This window comes from Fundulus heteroclitus, chromosome 20 (genome assembly GCF_011125445.2).
Source record: "Fundulus heteroclitus isolate FHET01 chromosome 20, MU-UCD_Fhet_4.1, whole genome shotgun sequence".
Classification (NCBI taxonomy): Eukaryota; Metazoa; Chordata; class Actinopteri; order Cyprinodontiformes; family Fundulidae; genus Fundulus; species Fundulus heteroclitus.
Window position 1 is genome coordinate 21,041,487 of NC_046380.1, and position 18,380 is coordinate 21,059,866.

At 38.2% G+C, this 18,380-nt stretch overlaps 1 protein-coding gene across 3 annotated transcripts; it reads left to right on the forward strand.

Annotated features, from left to right (window-relative positions):
* Positions 1 to 1,717: 1,717 nt before the first annotated feature.
* On the forward strand, positions 1,718 to 17,439 carry LOC105933230 (sodium- and chloride-dependent GABA transporter 2). 3 transcript variants are annotated; one of them, XM_021321568.2, is made up of 15 exons: positions 1,718 to 1,793; positions 2,195 to 2,429; positions 5,504 to 5,638; positions 5,734 to 5,874; positions 8,694 to 8,787; positions 10,683 to 10,815; positions 11,334 to 11,468; positions 11,545 to 11,648; positions 11,935 to 12,059; positions 12,607 to 12,719; positions 12,815 to 12,952; positions 13,113 to 13,215; positions 13,371 to 13,471; positions 13,571 to 13,741; positions 13,830 to 17,439. In XM_021321568.2, exons 2-15 carry the CDS (start codon positions 2,255 to 2,257, stop codon positions 13,920 to 13,922), a joined length of 1,761 nt encoding a protein of 586 aa, XP_021177243.2. In that variant the 5' UTR covers positions 1,718 to 1,793; positions 2,195 to 2,254; the 3' UTR covers positions 13,923 to 17,439. The 3 variants fall into 3 exon arrangements, with proteins under 3 accessions (XP_021177243.2, XP_021177244.2, XP_036007273.1); XM_021321569.2 differs by having other exon boundaries at positions 13,134 to 13,215; XM_036151380.1 differs by having other exon boundaries at positions 11,965 to 12,059.
* The last annotated feature ends 941 nt before the right edge of the window (positions 17,440 to 18,380 follow it).

Consider the following 18,380-nt stretch of genomic DNA (forward strand, 5'->3'; position numbering starts at 1 on the left):
TATTGTTACTCCCCGTAAGATGTGATTTTAACCACAATTGTAAAGCATGAACATCTTTCTGAAGCTTTCACATGGAAAGCCACACATTTGAATGTGCTGTCACGCCTTCAGAAGCATTAAGGGGTACCAACAGTTAATACCAAAAGTTTCAAGGGTCAAAAGAGAATAATGTTACAAGACCGTAACCTCATTTACACTGAATAAAGACAAGCTTTACAAGAGTTTCTTGTGGGGTCCTTTTGGCAATATTAAGCATGCAATGTGTTCTCTGTTGCATATGACATAACAAAACTGCATGAGTAGTGGAGTTTTCTTTTTGTTTAGTTTTTATTTATTTCTTGCTTGGTAGCAGCGTTGGCCAACGGTAGCTTTTTATATAATGCTTTTATATAATCCGTGCATGATTATCCTGGTAGCCCCTGTCCTGCCTAGCAGTACCAAGAGCCGAATCAGTCACCCAGTGATCCAGATCACCAAGACTGAACTGACTGGATCAATCTTCAGAGGCAGTGCAACCTCCCAGCTCCTGAACAGATTAGTGCCGTTTATTCAGTGTCTCCACATTCTCACTGACTACTTCCACTAACCTAATTATCATCTTTGCAGTGATCCTGATATCGTTTCCAGTCAGTTTCTGTTCCAGCTACACCAATTGCTCAATGAACTCTTTTACACGCTTAAATTTTGTGTCGGCTGAATTATTGGGTCTCCAGAGTCTAAGGGTGATTTGTCACAGAGAACGTTTAGAGTGGTGCTGTAAAAGTATTAATTGTACAGAAAAATAAAAATATAGTACATAAATTGTTATTTTATAAATTTTTGTTGGGTCCAAAATATGTAAATATTTACTTCTGGTTGTGATGCCAGCGCTGACATGAAAGGATTCTGCACCAATAGGACTAGTAGGTTGAAGTCACGTGAGATGGAGATCAGGCGTTGCCAGATTGTAGTAGTTTTGCGTTACATATATTTAGTTGGTAACAAAGTAATAGAGGTCTCAATAAAAATTATACACTGATGTTAACTTGTTAGCAGCTACAAGCAGAAACTCAAGGACATGATTACGCCAAGGGTCGGTTATGGGTCCTTTGTTGTTTGCTATTATAGGCTTTCACTTCATTGTAAAATCAGTCAGGCTCTTGATTCATTTTGTCCAACTCGGACGTCCAGCATTCAAAATCTTGGTGTGATTTGTAATTCTTCTTTGGGCCTTGACACACATGTGATATCTCTGTCTCGCTCCTATTTCATTTCAAGACCATTTCTAAACTGCGTCATCGTGCTTAGATCATTGTAATGCTCAGAAGGTACATGCTGTCCCTTCTGAGGAACTCTCACACCTCCAAACCATACAAAATGCAGCAGCCAGACTCCTCCAGAAAGCGAGATCATATCACCACCATTTCATATTTCTTACACTGGCTACCAGGATCCGCTTTAAAATTATCATACTAACACAGAGCACTAAAGAACCAGGCCCCAGATTACTTACGTAATCTTCTTACAAAATATACCACTGCTCGTTCCCTTTGTTGGGACGCTCAGGTTTTGTTAGTTGTTCCACGTACCAGATTAAAAACAAACGGAGAGCCTTTCAGTCCGTGGCACCAAAGCTGTGGTACAGCCTACCTCTGCAGCTACGTTTAGTTCACTCTGTGAACTCTTTTGAGAAGCGGTTAAAAACTTTTTTAAACAGGCATTTTGTTGAATTTATTTCATTTTATTTTAATTGTTTTATTAGTTTTCTTTACAGCATTTTGTGATTGCTTTGTCTGTGAAAGGCGTTTAATAGAGTAAGTAAAGTGTATCTTTCTGTGGCAAGCACCCAAAAAAGTTTTGTTTTGTGTTTTTGCTTGTTTTTTACTAAGTTGCATTTAAAAAAAAAAAAAAAATTTCTTCAATTTTTGCATTCCTCTGTCTTGTTCATTTGTTGATTTTTTTATCTTTGTTTGTCTACTAAAAATACTCCACATCTTACTTTTGAATACTCTGGTGTGCTTTTTGTTATGGCAAAAAAAGAAAAAAGGAGAGAAAAAAGAAAAAAAAAATCAACCTAAACCTTCACTGGTGGTTTATATGCCAGAAAATTTCTAATAAGGAAGCAGCGAGAGGTCCCCCTTGTGGTTTAACTAAAGGTCAGTCTGTCAATTAGGTAACTATTAGGTAACCCATAATTCTCCTTTACATTCCCCAGGAAGACAATTGATACGCGGAAGCTCTACATCCGTCATTTTACAATTGTTCACCTGTCAGGATGGCTGACTCTCTGTGGAAGCTGTGCCACCTCCCGACAAAGACTGCTTCACGGTCTGTTAAGGAGCGGGGAAAGTGGGAGAGCAAAAAGGAGTTTATCCTGTCTGTGACTGGTGCCACTATTGGACTTGGCAATGTGTGGAGATTTCCATACCTTTGCTACAAGAATGGAGGAGGTCAGTGCTGTCTTGTCTATTTGTTTATAATTTGTCAGAATTAAGAGTTTAATTGTTAATCAAAGGTTGTGAAAATAAAATGCTACTTGTGTTTTTTCAAAGGAAATCGAAACTTGTTTGGATCTAATCTAATTTTAATCTTTACCATAAGTGATGTCGTACAGTGGTTGGACTAACCCAGCTTGATTATTCATGAACACTAACATTACATTTTCTCTACTATTTGAAAGTTATTCTGATATCTTATATGAAAAACAATGAGTTTTATATCTTATATTTACCATTTTCCTTTTTTCAAATGTATCTAAAAAGAAACATGCTATGTATACCGATAAAAATGTAATTCATGGTTTATTTATCTTATCTACTTTTTGTCCATTTCATTTAACCTTCAAACAACCAAGTAAAGTGATTGAGAGCAAGTTGACATTTTCAGCACTTGTAATACTTTAATGTAGAAAATAATATAAGCGGGTTAGACAAGTGTTCAAAAAAAGGAATAGAAACATTAGTTTTTAGAAGTACATTTCTATGATTATAACTGACTCGGTCACGAATGCTTTCTTTAGTTTCTTCTTTCTCTCTATTATTTGGTTGTTCTTTCTGTCTTTCTTGTGAGGGTTGGGTGGGGGTTGATTTATTCTGAATGCCATGTTTTATTAAAACATTAACCGATTAGACAAGGGTGTATTATCAATAACATTGGTAATGACATGCATTTATTACATTTGATAAAATAAAATAAAGCTAGAGCCAACAAATTCGAACATGGATTCAGATGAGGCTGGGTTTCCAGATAAAAAATGCCTTTTGAAAATAATAACCTTTAAGCAGATAATAAACATACTTTTTATTAAGCCTACATTTTGGTTTTTGAAATATATTTTATCGATCTGATGTAGTATTCTAATCTTTAATGTTGTTTTAATTTGCTATAAGCATAAAATCATTACAACAGAAATAAAAGCTTTAAAAACTCTAGCTGTGTGTAGTTAACCTATATGATGCGGTTCACATAGGTTGTTGAGTTACTAAAATAAATGAGCATTCAATAATATAAAAAGAAATGTATATGTTTTATGATATGTAACATTTTTATAAATTGTATTGCTTTTTCTAAATTTGTTAGTTTATCTAAGTTGTTCAATTGAATAAAATCTTATTAAAAGTGTACAAAGACAATAAAAAAGACAAACATGCTATGCTTGATGTTATTTGTTTTTTGCTATATTCCTTCTTAGCATGAGAAATAAATGAAAAAAATTGCTGAAAGAAAATATGTAATGACAAGAAACTCTGTTAATTAGTTCTGTAGCACTGCTCTTATAGTCGGTGATCTAATGTGTTGTGATGGAGGGAACTGCATCAACGTGGACAGTTCTGGTTCCAACATCAGGCTTTTAATTATTGTTTCCTTTTCATAATCTAAATACAGTTTAAACCATAACTTAGACACAGTTGCCAATCTGCTGTTTAAACCCATGCAACAGTTAACAAAGGTCGAGGGGAATTTTTTTAAATTCTGAACAGCTAACTCAATCTATCTGCTCAAATTAACTACAGGTAAAGCGACAACGTCCGTTTAATATATTTTAAATCCACTACAAAGATAAAATTCCACAGAAGAAAGACAAAACAAGCGGTCTGGCAACAGCAGCAGCATCCGCTAACGTTTTGCCCTCAAAAGCAAGCCCCGTTTCTAAACTGATGCAGGCAGAGAGCACCATGAAATACAGCATAAAAATAAAACTTTCCCTTGGGGTTCAGTTAATTACTTACAAGTTGTACTTGTCCCAGTGCCCCGAAGAGCTAAGCCGTCAGTCACCAGAGACAGTCTGTCAACAGAAGCCATGTACAGCAGGGGGAAATTGATCCTTTGAGCCGTTCTATAATGGTGGGAGGTAGCAGTTTGTTAAGCAACAACAGGTAGTATAAGACTAGCAGAAAGTAGAGGAAAAACAAGTTAAATTTATAAGAAAGTAACATGAATTAAAATGGGTGTTTTCAAAGTTTGTGCCTATCTACTTACATAATATGCCTAAAACTTTTAAAACACATAATTAACTTTTTTTGTGAAGCAAACAACAACTATGATAATACAACATTACAGCTTTAAACCACCCCCGTCCCTCCCCCAAAGAAAAGTTTGTACTTTCTAGAATATCTTTTGCGTCAATTACAGCTGCCAGTGACTTTTGGATAAATCGGACCTCGCCGCATCTTGCCGCTGGGATTTTTGTACGTCCCTCAAGGCAAAACTGCTCCAGCTCCTTCATGTTGGATGGTTTTTAGCTTGTGAAGAGCAGTACCCACAGATCGTCAATTCTCTGAGCTTTGACTAGGCCATTCCAACACATTAAAATGTTTCTCCAAAATCTAAACCACTTGACTGCTGCTTTAGCAGATTGCTTCAAGTCATTGTCCTCCTAGAAGGTGAACCTCCATCCCAATCTCAAATGGAATACTGGGAAGTTAAGGCTTCTTCACAGTGGGAAGAAGTATTGACATCAAAAGGGAAATGGGAAGTCCCACCAAACAGTTTATAGTTTGAAAACAGGGACTATTGCCTTGGATCTATTGCATGTTCGTGTTCCAGGGCATGGTGCATTTGGTACGTCACAATAAGGAATATTCTCACGTGATTTGAGTGACAGAATGGCAAGATGGCAGCGCCTGAGAAAAACACAGAAAGGGTGAAAAATACAGCTTTCCTCTATATAGGCTCTGTATAGACTGCATTTCGTTGCCTTGTACCTGTACCTCTGTAATGACAATAAAGTTGAATCTAATCTAATCTAAACACACCAAATGGCAAGTTTGCCACAATATGGTTAATGAAAAAAACAACATTTCCAGGGTTCTGTTTGACATTAAGAACTAGTTCTTGTCAAGGATGAACTGGCACAACACTGGCTTAATTCCATGTGATTCTTGATTTAACAAAGGAAACACTGTTATATATGGTCAGGTTGGTTTGGATTGTTTTTTTTTTTTACCTTTGGAAACTGTGTTTTGTATTTACTCGGGTCTGACAAAATGTTCAATCTGAATTAACAAATTTATGGCATTTTCAGGAGCATTCTTCATTCCCTACTTCCTGTTCCTCGTTACCTGTGGAATTCCCATGTTCATACTGGAAACATCACTGGGTCAGTACACCAGTCAGGGGGGAATCATGTGCTGGAGGAAGATCTGCCCCTTGTTTGAAGGTAAGCAAGCTCACAAAGAATTTGACATTTGGATTAAAATTCACCAGATCAAATTTAAAGAAAAACTCAAAAATACTAAACCATGTTATTTCCAGGATTGGGATATGCCAGCCAGATGATAATTTTTTATGCTAGTATCAGCTACATTGTAGTCTTGGCCTGGGCTTTTCTCTACTTCTTCGCTTCGTTTTCCGGAGAGTTGCCCTGGACAAGTTGTAACAACGCGTGGAATACTGGTAAATGCATAAATTACAACACATCGCTCTTACATATGCCATAACAATTAATTGAACCGTATACTGCTTAAGGGCGTAAACCACTTTAAGCGGTGTAGAACTACTTTCAAATGTATTCCTACTCCTTGAAGTTTTCAATATTTTGTCCTGTTGAAATAAAAATAATGTAATTCATAATTATGACCAAAAAAAAGATACAGGAATGGCACATATTCTCCAAATTAAAATCAGAAAACGCAGACTTTTATCTAGATTTATAGAGGGTTATTGCCGAGTGATGTCAAACAATATCAGCTTTTAACATTTTTCAGAAAACTGTTTAAACTAACATCTGAAACATGAAAAGAGCACATCTGCTCTTAAACAGACAGGCTGGGCAAGGAGGGAGTTAAACAAAGGTCCATGTTCTCTTTGAAAGATCTGCAGAGATCTACAACTAAGGTGGGATAAGACTGTTATTAGTGAGCACTGCACAAAGTTGGCATTTATGTAAGAGTGAGAAGAAGAAAGTCAATGTTGAAAGACGGCCAAAAGAAGTTTTGTCTGCGCTGTGCCTCAAGCCAGATGCAGCACAGAAGAAGATGTGCTGGTCAGATTAGACTAAATTTGAACCTTTAGTGTTACACGCAAAACATTATGTTTACACGTCTCAAGCCAGAACATTCCCAAGGTGAAACGTGGTGGTGGCAGCAGAATGCTGTTAGTCTGGCCAGCCAGACTGATACACAGTGTGTCTAGTGAGGAGCTGGTAGAGCCCGAATTCAAAGACGAAGCTAACAGGGTCAGCGTCAAGAGGTTGGAACCAATCGGATAACTCCAGATGTAACGCAAAATAACTCCAATCAATGCGCTGTGTTTTTTCAATTTGTAGACCGTCAAACATGTCATGCCATTGAACAAACTCTCCAGTGAACAATTTTTTTTTTGCCGCTTTTGTCTAAAAGAATCTGAGGAGACCCGGTGTACTGACATGCACTTTCTTAATCTTCCAAGGCGCCAAGCAACAAAAATCTCTATATGTGTGTCTTGACCGTTAATGGAAGCAGAAAAGCGTTGCTGCATTATGGGTAATTCTGCCGCTGAGAGTGACTCGTCGTAAAGTCCCGCCTCTCGTGCTGTGATTGGTACGGAGGGAATGGAGCCTTACCAGACTGATTTACAGTCCGTGTGTAATACGGTCTGGCTGGCCAGGCTAGAACGCTGTGGGAATGCTTTCTTCAGCAGGGACAGGGAAACTGGGAAGAGTTTATGGGAAGGATGGATGGAGCTAAATATAGGGCAATCTAGGGGATGAAAAAATTCTGCTAGAAGAAAACCTTTAAGCCTAGCAGGAGCATAAACAGAGCCTCAGTGGAATGGCTAACTTCATAACCACAGGGCTATGTGCAGGTTTATGTATGTATGTGTGTATGTGCATACATGCGTGTGTGTGTGTACATGCATTTGTATTTGTGTGTGTGTGTGTGTGTGTGTGTGTGTGGTTTACCTCTTAGAGGTAGGTGTGTCTTCACTGCTGAAGCTCATTTAGACCAATCAGGAGGAGCTTGAAGAAGACCAGATTCCCCTGAGGCAGATGCCAGGTTGTTCTCACTCGCAGAGAGGTAAATCAGGCCTCATATACTTTGTTGCTCTCTAGCGCTTATGTTCCCAGCTTAACTTTTGTGTGCACCTTCCAGGAAGCCCTGTACTCCAGTCCACAACCCACTGCCTCATCATTTCCCGGAGTTCGCTGGTGTTCACACCCTGTGATACTCTCCGAAGAATCTCCTCACCACTCCTCTGTTCACTTTGCCCTGGGTCCGATACTTGGACCTCTCCACTCTTCCCTAATTATTACCAATTAATCACCCACCCGTCCTCCCTCCATCACTCCATCTCCCTCCTGGAACACGAAAACAAACACCATCAGCAATCCGTTACACACACTACAACCTGTCGACCTTCAGCACTCATGGGTATACTCACTTCTTTCCCGGAACTCCCTTAATTTCCGACTGCAGTAAGACTCAAGGCTCTTCTTACTCATCTTTGCAAATTACCAAACGTCACTTTGTATGATAATCACTTATCTCTCCTCCTTAGAGTCGTCCTTGGAGCCGCTCCCAAATCTGCAAGAAACACTTTCTCTTTTGTGTGAATAAACCGTTTAAACCTCCTGTAGTCCATAGTTGTTATCTGCACAAGGGTCTTACTGATGAATAGTTATGACATAGATAGATCAAAGTATTTTCATGTTTTAGGTTGGTCTAGTCCAAGCCTAGATGTAAATCCAATTGAGCATCAGTGGGAAGACTTAAAATTAGATGTTCAGAGAAGCTCTTCATATAATCCAAGCGAGTTTATCCCACTTTACAAAGATTAAGGGACAACAATTTTAGTGTTTAGATGTGCAAAACTAATAGGGATATCCCACAAAAGGCCTTGACAAAGTGACAATTCAGGGGGGCTGAATACATATGCACAGATCTGATTTTAAAAAATCAGATCTGTGCATATGTATAGTAAAAAATATCCATCCATCCATTACCTATACCCACTTATCAGTGCAGCATTGTGGAAGGGGGGGGGGGGGGGGGGGGGTCATTGGTCAAGAGTAAAAAGATCATGGACATTTTTAATTTTACTTCCACTTGATAGTAGTATGCACATTTTATGGTAATTTACTGCATTAGGTGCCAAAACATAAATTTAAGTTTTTATTGTTGTGTGACGAAACATGTAAATGTTTTTTGCAACCCACTGCGGTTTTATTTGTTTTTTTGGACTACATTTTACATTGACTGGACATGCATGTTCAAAAACCCTTTAATATATTCCAGATCACTGTGTGGTAATAAACAACTATAATGGCTCTGCTAACTGGACGTCTTCAGTGAACGCATCTTTGTCATCATCGGTTCTGGAGTTCTGGCAGTAAGTTCTGGTACATTTTGGACATACACGACTTATCTGGATTCTTTTCATCACTCATATAAGATTACTTGCTCCCTCTTGCTTGCACTGATATCGAATCGCCCAATATAATGGAAAACACCTGTGTACCAAATATGTTAAGAACTTTTAATAACACATTTAGGTATAGGAGCTGTAGACTCTGATTGTTCTGATTGTGCACACCATGTCACTGTCATCCTCATCAAAGATCTTAACGTGGTATGATATTTTATGATATTAGATGGTGGTAATCAAACTGGTTCAGCTGGAGAGCCCATCTCGAGAGACAGTTGGCTGCAAGCAATAGCGTAGCTGTCTTTAGTCTGTCTGAAAACAAATGAACTGCTCTAGGTTGTCACACAATAGTTTGAATGGCTTTTTTTTTAAATAAATGAGACAATCATTTGATTATTTACTAAGACGACATGTAATTCAAAACCATTATTTGAGCGTATTTATATGGCCTCAATTCACATTGTTTTTTTTCACTGAAACAAGTGAATACGGTCAATAAAAAGCCAATAAAATCCATTCATATAATAATAATTGTCAATAGCATGCTACATTTCATTACCTTTTGTTTTCACTGTTAAGAAACATTTTAGTACAATTATGTTTCTGAGATTTGGACTTGCTTTCTTGAATAACTATGGCATTGTTCCCACTGCAGCTCTTAATGCTCAGTTGTGATTTTTTTTTTTTCTAAAATTAGATATTTTTTTTTTTTTTTGGTGGGTCATTCACTTTCCTTTTAAAATGCTACCTATCTGATTCCAGCGTGAACCGTTTGCAACTTCAAACTTACTGGCATGCGCAAAAGAACGATAACAGTTACTTCACACCCAGAACACTTTGGTCCAGCAATCATGGAAGAACTAGGTTTTATGGTTTAAAGTGTCCAAGTGAAGCCTTTTACTGTATCAGCAGGTGCTAAGGGGGAAAGGAAAGTGAAACACTGTATACTGGCATCGAGCTTATTGAGCTTTATTGAGCTTTATTGATCTATTTGGATGAGGGGATGCAGTCAGGAATGGTCGACAGGGATTGTTACCAACTTCACAGAAACCAAGTACATTTGTTACTTTAGGATGTCTAGAGCAAGTTTTAAAATTATATACCAGCACCTTTCCTCTTGACTACTAAACAAAGACCCTTTGTAGCAACGGGGGCAAATTACAACACACTCCACCTGTTAAAATGCCTGTACAAAAATTATGCCCAGCCATTTGCTATGTCCCTTAACCAAACAGTTCCTATGCGAGTGGCCCACTTGGTTTGAATTATGGTTTCTCTCCATATATTAATGAGGTTTAATATCTTGCTGTCTCTCCACTGAGCAGTGCTGTGGCAAGCAGCTGCCGTCTGTCTTGCTAATGCTAGCTGCTATCACTTCCAACTGCCAAAGTTCTGACAGATGTTGATGGAAAGTGACGTCAAAGTCGCATCAAATCCATCTTGGTTGTTCCTACTGGAGTCACACACAGATTCAGGACCACATATGGAAGTGGCTCAAATCTGATTTAAAGAAAAAACAGATCTAAGCATTCCCACCGGCTCTAAAAAGCCTGACCTGGTCCCTTCACCTCTGAAAAATCTAATTTGGGCCACATTTCCTTGCAGTGGGAGCGGGGCCCACTGTTGTTGTTTGTTTGTTTGTTGTTGTTGCTGTTGTTACAAAAATACCGAACATGAAAAAATGATAAAGTTGCAACGTAATTATATTTCAATTCTAATTGGGCTATAGCATAGACAGAGAACCTTGTTCAGACAACTCTTATATTCAGAAGTGAAAATATATTATACCATGCAAAAAGAAACTATACCATGTTTGAAATGATTATGTGTATGCCCTTAAAGTGTATTTGATCTTATAGACGGCGAGTTTTAAATTTGTCCACTGGCATCGAGAGCTTGGGAAATATACGATGGGAACTTTCTTTGTGCCTTCTTCTGTCCTGGATTATCTGCTACTTTTGTGTTTGGAAGGGAGTCAAATCCACAGGAAAGGTAAAACCACACTTAGACAGAATGGACGGATGTAGCAAGCATATTTTGTATTAGTTTGTGGTGGTTTGTAAAATCAGCCTTTACATCTCCCCTCTGTTTAAGCGTGATTATGTTGCCTTTGGCTTTGCTTCATTGGTAGGAATATCAACCGCTCAAGCGAGAACCCTCAAAACTAACAGATTAAACTGGTTTGGTCCTTGTGCGGCTTTTTTGTTATGGGTGGAAGATACACAACCCTGGTCCTCAAGATCCACTTTCCTGCATGTTTTATGTGTGTCGCTGCCTCCAAACTCTTGATGGCTGCAGAGGAAGTCATGCAATGATTTGATTCAGTTGTGGTGGAGCAGAGACACATGCAAACTTGCAGGGCAGTGGATCCCGAGGACCAGGAGTGCTGTCGGTGGTCAGAGGGCTCGATGGTGCAGATTTGATGGCAGTAGGCAGACAGGATGTCACTTTTTTAAACTGTGTCCATGGTGGATTGTTTATATGTTTTTTATTTTTATTATTTCCTGCAGGCGACGTACTTCACAGCTACATTTCCCCTCTTCTTGTTAGTGTTGCTGTTTTTCAGAGGAATAACTCTTCCTGGAGCCTTGCATGGTATAAAGTACTATCTGTACCCCAATCCTGGACGGCTCGCTGACCCACAGGTACCACCACAGCCACATTGCCTTTTCATGTCCATTGAGTGTGTATTCAGGTAGACTTGCTTTGATTTTTTTCTAGGTCTGGATAGATGCTGGAACACAAATATTTTATTCATTTGCTCTATGCTTGGGATTTTTGACGACTCTTGGAAGCTACAACAAATATAACAATGACTGTTACAGGTGAGTATCTTAGGAGTATCTTTGTGGCTCTAGTTTTTATCAGCAAGGGAAATTGTTTGTTTAATTAGGACTACTTATACACATTAAAATATTGTTATAGATATATAACTTAGCTGAATTAACAATTGTGCATGTAGCATGATGCACGTTTATTTTATTAAAACTGTATGTTCTCTAACAAATTGAATTTTCTTTTGTAATATGGTTGCTAGAGTGTTAATTGATGTGTATGTCTTAGAGATAAAAATTATGATACAAGTTTCTACCTTTGCCACACTTTTTACAGAGACTCCTTCTATCTTTGCTTGGTCAATAGTGGATCCAGTTTTTTGTCTGGATTTGCTGTTTTCTCAATTTTGGGCTACATGTCCGAAAAGCAGGGTGTTGACATTTCCACTGTGGCCGAATCAGGTACGGATGTTAGTCTGATTTTACTAAAGTGCTGCCATAGTAATACTTTGAGTAATACTTTGAGAAAACTTAAAACTAAATAAATGTTTTATGGTTGATTTTGCGAGTAAAAGTGGCTTGTTGCACACCACTATATACTGCCCCCTTGTGGCCATTGTGCAAGCAACGTAGCATTCAAAAGCTGCATGTTGCATACAATGATGCAATGAGAATCGTTTTTGGGATGCCCAGAGGGGGAAGTGCTAGTCAGATGTTTGCTGTTGTGGTGTTTGTACTTTTAATGCAATTTTAAGAAGGTTAATGTATTATTTTAGAGAACAACTGAATGATTCTGGTAGCAGTATAATTTTAGCACTCACAAATCCGACAGTGAGTAGTTCTCAGTACTCATTCAGTCTAAGGAGGCACCAGCTGTGTATGCAGTGATTGTTTTTTTTTTTTTCATCCAAGGATATTTTATATTTCTGTGGTTTGTATTTATTTTTTTCTTTAACATGATGGACGTAAAAGTCTGCAAACAAAGATTTATTGTTATTATTATTCGCAGGTCCTGGACTCGTCTTCATTGTCTACCCACAAGCTGTAACTCTTCTGCCTTGGCCTCAGTTCTGGTCCATGTGCTTTTTTTCCATGATTATTTTGTTAGGAATCGACAGTCAGGTCAATAGCCGGTCTGAAATCTATGAAAAATGTCCTGTGTTGTATAACATGCTTCCTCAGTGCAACATGTCTCTGTACGAATTTGTCTTTTTCAGTTTGCTGGGCTGGAAAGCATCGTAACCTCGTTATCAGATGTCTGTCCTTCCAAGATCAGGAAGGGATACCGCAGAGAGCTTTTACTGTTGCTGATCTGCTCCTGTAGCTTCACTTTTGGCCTTTTCTTTGTGTCAGAGGTGAGTTTAAAAAAACAACTTTAACTGATACCTGGACCAAGGGGCCTGGAGAGGGAATTTGGTGCTTATACATACAAACTACAGCACAGTTTGTGTGAGCCCTCCTGCCCAACAAAACCTGGCCATGCACTAACTGACTGATTAATCATTATGATTTCAGGCTGGTATTTACATCCTGCAGATCTTTGATCACTATGTGTGCAGCGGTCCGACACTTCTTATGATGGCAATCTTCCAGTCAGTGATTATTGGATGGATTTATGGTGAGACACAGCTGTCTTTGGTACCGTTGGTTCGTTTATTTTATCTTATTCCTTATTTTTGGGGGGATGGGGGGGGGATATGTATGGATACTTGAACTAGCAGTTACAACACAAATTCCTTTTTATGCTCTAGTAAATCTGTCTCTATGTTCTAGGAGCTGGGCGCTTCTCTGACAACATCGAAGACATGATTGGGTACAAACCTCTGCCACTGATCAAGTTCTGCTGGTTGTACGCCATCCCTCTTTTGTGCTTTGTGAGTGTCTATAAAAGCTCTCTGGTTGCACATATAAGGTTTAACTTTCATATCACAATATCACAATGTTCTCTCTTTTTCATGTGGATTCCTTTAAAGGGGTCCTTGGTATTTTTGCTGCTCAGATACACCCCAATGAGATTCAACAACTCATATGTGTACCCTTGGTGGGCTTACTGTATTGGCTGGTTTTTGTCCTTGTCTTCGTTATCAATGATCCCACTCAACATGGTGTGGAAACTAGCCAAAGGCAAAGGAACCATCTGGGAGGTCAGTGGTTGATGTTTCGCATTTGGACTAAACATTTGCAGTGTGAAACTTTGTTGTTACAATTTTTTTTTTGTTGCATACTTTCCAGCGCCTCAAGACAAGCTGCCAGCCAACAGATGACGTCCCAGTGATGTCAAGGGAAATGGGAATGAATGATGTTTCACTCACAGCATGTCTTTGAAAAAAAAATGATATTCAATGACAAGGTTTCTTATATCCATATCAAAGATAGAGTAGATCTATAAAATGTACACTCCTCTGTTATAATGCATACACTTTTGCAACATAAAAAATTTGACTGTGAAAATTTATTCTGAAGATTTACCACCTTTGCTGTAACATATATCCTGAACTAGAAAGCAGACCAATCTTTCCAGTTTGCTGGGAAGGGGGGGGGGATGCAAAAACCTGGTTGTACAAGTGTGCACACCCTTAAACTAACATTGTTTTTAGTATTCAGTCTCCTTGAGTTTACACCTGCTGTTAAAAACAGTGAATCTGATTAATTTTGGAATAAAGTTCAGCTGTCCTGTATAGACGTTATAACAAATCAGAAGGCTCTCACTGTGTGAATTTATCAGCAAGGAGCAAAACACGCCCGCACGCACGCACGCACACACACACACACACACACACACACACACACACACACACACACACACACACACACACACACATACGCACAAAAAAAAAACATATCAGAATAACAATCTGCTTTATTTGCCAGCTATGTGTGCACATATGAGGAAATCTGACTCTGGATTGTACTAACTTATAAAATAATACAATAACCAAATATTGCAGTAATAACATTATAAGCATGAAGACGAATTGAGACAATTATGCAATGGTGTAATGGATGCAGGAGTAAATATTATTTCCATTGCTGTCATTATTATGTACATGTCGGATGGGGAAGTGATGTACAAGTGCACATACACATACACACATACATGTCCACAGTGTGCTAGAATAAATGGGAATTATATACACTGTTATTACATGAGGTAGGTGGAGTTGGTTGACAGTATAAACAGTATGGCATGACAAGTAAAAATTAATGGCACTTTTTTGTCAGTCAGCTGTTTGTTAGTCTGATGACTTGTGGGAAGAAACAGTTTCTAAGCCAACCCAGACAGTGACAGATGAGCAGAGGGCAGACTGGATGATGGCTGTGTAGAAGTATACGCCATAGCACAAAAATTAAGACCACAATGTCAAACATTTTTATGTTTTTCTAAAAACTTGTGAAAGACAGATAGGAACTGTAACATCGAAGGGCCTAAAGTAATTACTGGTTGGTGTTAGTTAAGTTCTACATGTGACAACAGTCTCGTGTATTCTCAAAATGTCTGGATTGAGAAAACGGTCAAAAGACATAAGTCTTCCAAAGAAAACATCCAACTCTGTTAAAAATATCTCAAAACCTTGTAAAAGAGTATGTCATAAAACCAGACCTAAGCCCCAAATCCAAAATGTATGTTTGGCACAAAATATTAAACGCTCAGCATGACCAAGATACTGTCATACCCACAGTGAAAACAGTGGTGGGCGAATCTGGGATTGCTTTTCTTCAGATGGAACTGGGGTTTCTTGCCAAGATGCATGAAATCATAAACCATCAGTTTTGGTAAAAAAGCTGAATGTGAAAAGCGATTTCAAGCCAAGGAATGGGATGCTGACAGAAGAAAAGAAGGCTCAGTGTTGAAATTGAAACAAAATGTGCATGTAAAAGGAGGTATTCGTTTAAAAGTGTGCACACTGATGCAACTAGGTTATGGCACCTTTTTAAATTTAACCACCCTCCCCCCACCCCCTTCCAACCATTTTCCATTTTTTTTATTTTGTGGAGGGGGGGGGGGTTGTTTTTCAGATGAACAGCACAGGATATACGTCACAAAAGTTATTGCTTGCATTTTGACAGGGCTGTCTGCATTCACAGGATGCACTGCATGAGAGTGCATTCTAATTTATACTTGGGGCTAGTTCCCTAGTATTTCTTTTTAAGTGAATTGGCTGATTAGGTTTAAAAGTTACATTTCAGTTATGTTAAAAAATAGCTTTCAGTTATCTCAAAGGTTGAAAATAAGTTTCTGTTTGATAATATTTAAGCTTACCTACCCTCCAAATAGAGACATCCATGGTATTTCTGCGGGTCAATGCTCGTTGGGCTACAGATACAAAGCAAGGCATTGGGCTGTTTTAGTTCACCTCATATTTTAGATGACTGCAAATTAACATCACATTAATGCGAAATAAACACAAATACCAAACTAATATATCATGAACGCGTGGTTAAAGATTTGACTACTCTAGTAAAAACATAGTAAACAAATAATGGGTTTTCATGCCTACCATAATTTGTTAGTAATATTTCAACATTTCCCTCTAAACCTAAAAAAACAATAATGTTAAAAGCAAATAGGTGGCCGAGATGGTGGAAGGAGGTGAGAGCAAAATGTTAAGCAGGGGCTGTCCATAAGTAAGGAAATATGTAGCGATACAGCGATCCAAGCCAGTTGCCACAAAGCCCCCTTTGTTTGGCAAAGCTTTCTTCTCCAAAATCCCTCTTCAGCAAACATCAGAGGAAGTGGCTTCCTGCCCAAAGCTGCTGGCCAGAAGAGTGGAGATCGTATCTCAAGGCAACATAAGGTCAGTTACTGAGGGGAAAGAATGCAACTCTGTTTCTACGGCTGTCAAAAGCACGGGCTCCCAGTTGTTTTGCTCAAAGGCTGATTAAACCCTGCAGAAAACCTTTAGCAAAATTGTTTTGCATTTCAATTCAAAGGCAAATATTTGGCCCAGGTGAGGCTGATCATCCACCTAAATATTGAACATGGGGGATTCTTTTTGTCTTATTGTGTCTTATTGCAGCTGTTGTCAGCATTTTTATCTTAAAATAATAAAAATAACCAATAACCAGCAAATCCTGGTTTATATATATATATATGGCCCTGCCACTGTATGATGCTGGTGCATCTCTCTGTCGTTATGATGCTGTTTGTTAACAGATCTTTTCAAAAGAATCTCTGAAGCCTTAAAAGAAAAACTGTATTTGTGCTGAGATTACATTACACGCAGGTGGACTCTGTTTCTGATTGGTTTACTTCGGAGAGCAAGAAATTGCTTTCACTGGCTTTTATATAGGGCTATCTGAGTAGAGGGGTCTAAATTCAAATGCACATCACTGTTTGTTTTGTTTTTTTCATCTATAAAAACAGTTGAATGCAATTGAACCTTTCTGAACTTTTAAATGCCACATTGTCTTATTTTTACACATATAACATCATAGTCACATAATTACTTGTTGTAGAGTGATTTACTTATAAAATTGCTAAAATACTGTTGTTTTTTTATTGTACCAATTTTATCACAATAAGAATTTTTGTCAGGATAACAAAGCCAAATAAACACAAAAAAGAGAAGCTGGACACTGTTTTATCTTATAACATCTAATACTACTGCGTAGGTGTTTTACTTTTATTTAACTATTTTTCAGAGACCATGTTTCTATAGAGCATTGTTATGTAACCTCTGATAGTAAATGCTTTATTTTTTTTTTCAGCAGCCTGTTCCAGCAACACCTCACTCAACCCCAAGTTTTCTTTTTTTAATCTGTGTCCAGAACCTTTATTTCTCAGCTGTGGGACAATGAAGGCTCTTTCTATTCTAATAAAATGCCGGTTTTGATAATAAAACCTTCTTGTCCGTGTGAAGTAATTGAGTTCATATACAGATGGAATGCATAAGGTCTGTGAACCTGCACAATAAACGTTTGTACAGACAAAAGACGACATTAATAGGCTGCTTTACTTCCTCCCACAGCTCTGTGGGGCTCTTCCATAGTATTCCTGTAACTTGGCTGCCGTGATTTGTTGATGTTCAGCCAAAACAGCTGAAGCGATGATGAATACCAGCTTGTGTTCTAGTTCATCCACATAGGTTAAACTCGAGTTGTTTCAAGACTTCGCTAAAGTTCAGCACCAAAATCCTTTATTGCAACAAACATTGGCTTGGCTATATACACTGATTCCTCCGTTATGTTTAGATGGTCAAATTTGTGTATTTTGAAACTTACCTTGTGAACATTTTAATCTGTTCCCATTGACTTTTCAAACAGTTTGGTACAGCATAAACTGATGATAAAGCAGAACAATAGTTTGATTATTTCTGATATTGATTCAAACTAAATACCTATGAAAATATGAATGACACCGAGAGAAAATGTAACTCCCTTTGGAAATAATACATAGAAAAAACCTTTCAGTTATATCTTTGAAGTGTTCTGAATGACGGATTGTACTGTAAAGCGCTTTGGGGTCTGCAGCCTGGATAAATTATTTGAATGCTTTGTTTATTTTTATTATTATTGAGCATGATATTAAATTTAAAAGTCTGTTCTTTCTCTTCCAGGGAATCTCTTCCAGGGAATCTCTGGCTCATGCACAGAATGACAGAGATCAGTAGAAATGTAGGCAGAGGCACAACATTACATCTGCCTACAACAAACTGTTTGGGCTGCAGGCTCTTCTGAATATAACTACAGTTGAGAATGGATATGAAAGTTACCTTAAGCAACTGCTAAACCTCATGGTCTTGTCCACGGGAAAACTTTATTCTCTGCTATATCGAAGGTTTA

Excerpts from the sequence above, each read along its gene's own strand:
- LOC105933230 (XM_021321568.2), top strand. The coding sequence starts at position 2,255 with ATGGCTGACTCTCTGTGGAAGCTGTGCCACCTCCCGACAAAGACTGCT. Across the intron at positions 5,639-5,733 it reads GATCTGCCCCTTGTTTGAAG|GATTGGGATATGCCAGCCAG; the intron begins GTAAGCAAGCTC and ends TGTTATTTCCAG. Across the intron at positions 12,060-12,606 it reads TTCCACTGTGGCCGAATCAG|GTCCTGGACTCGTCTTCATT; the intron begins GTACGGATGTTA and ends TATTATTCGCAG.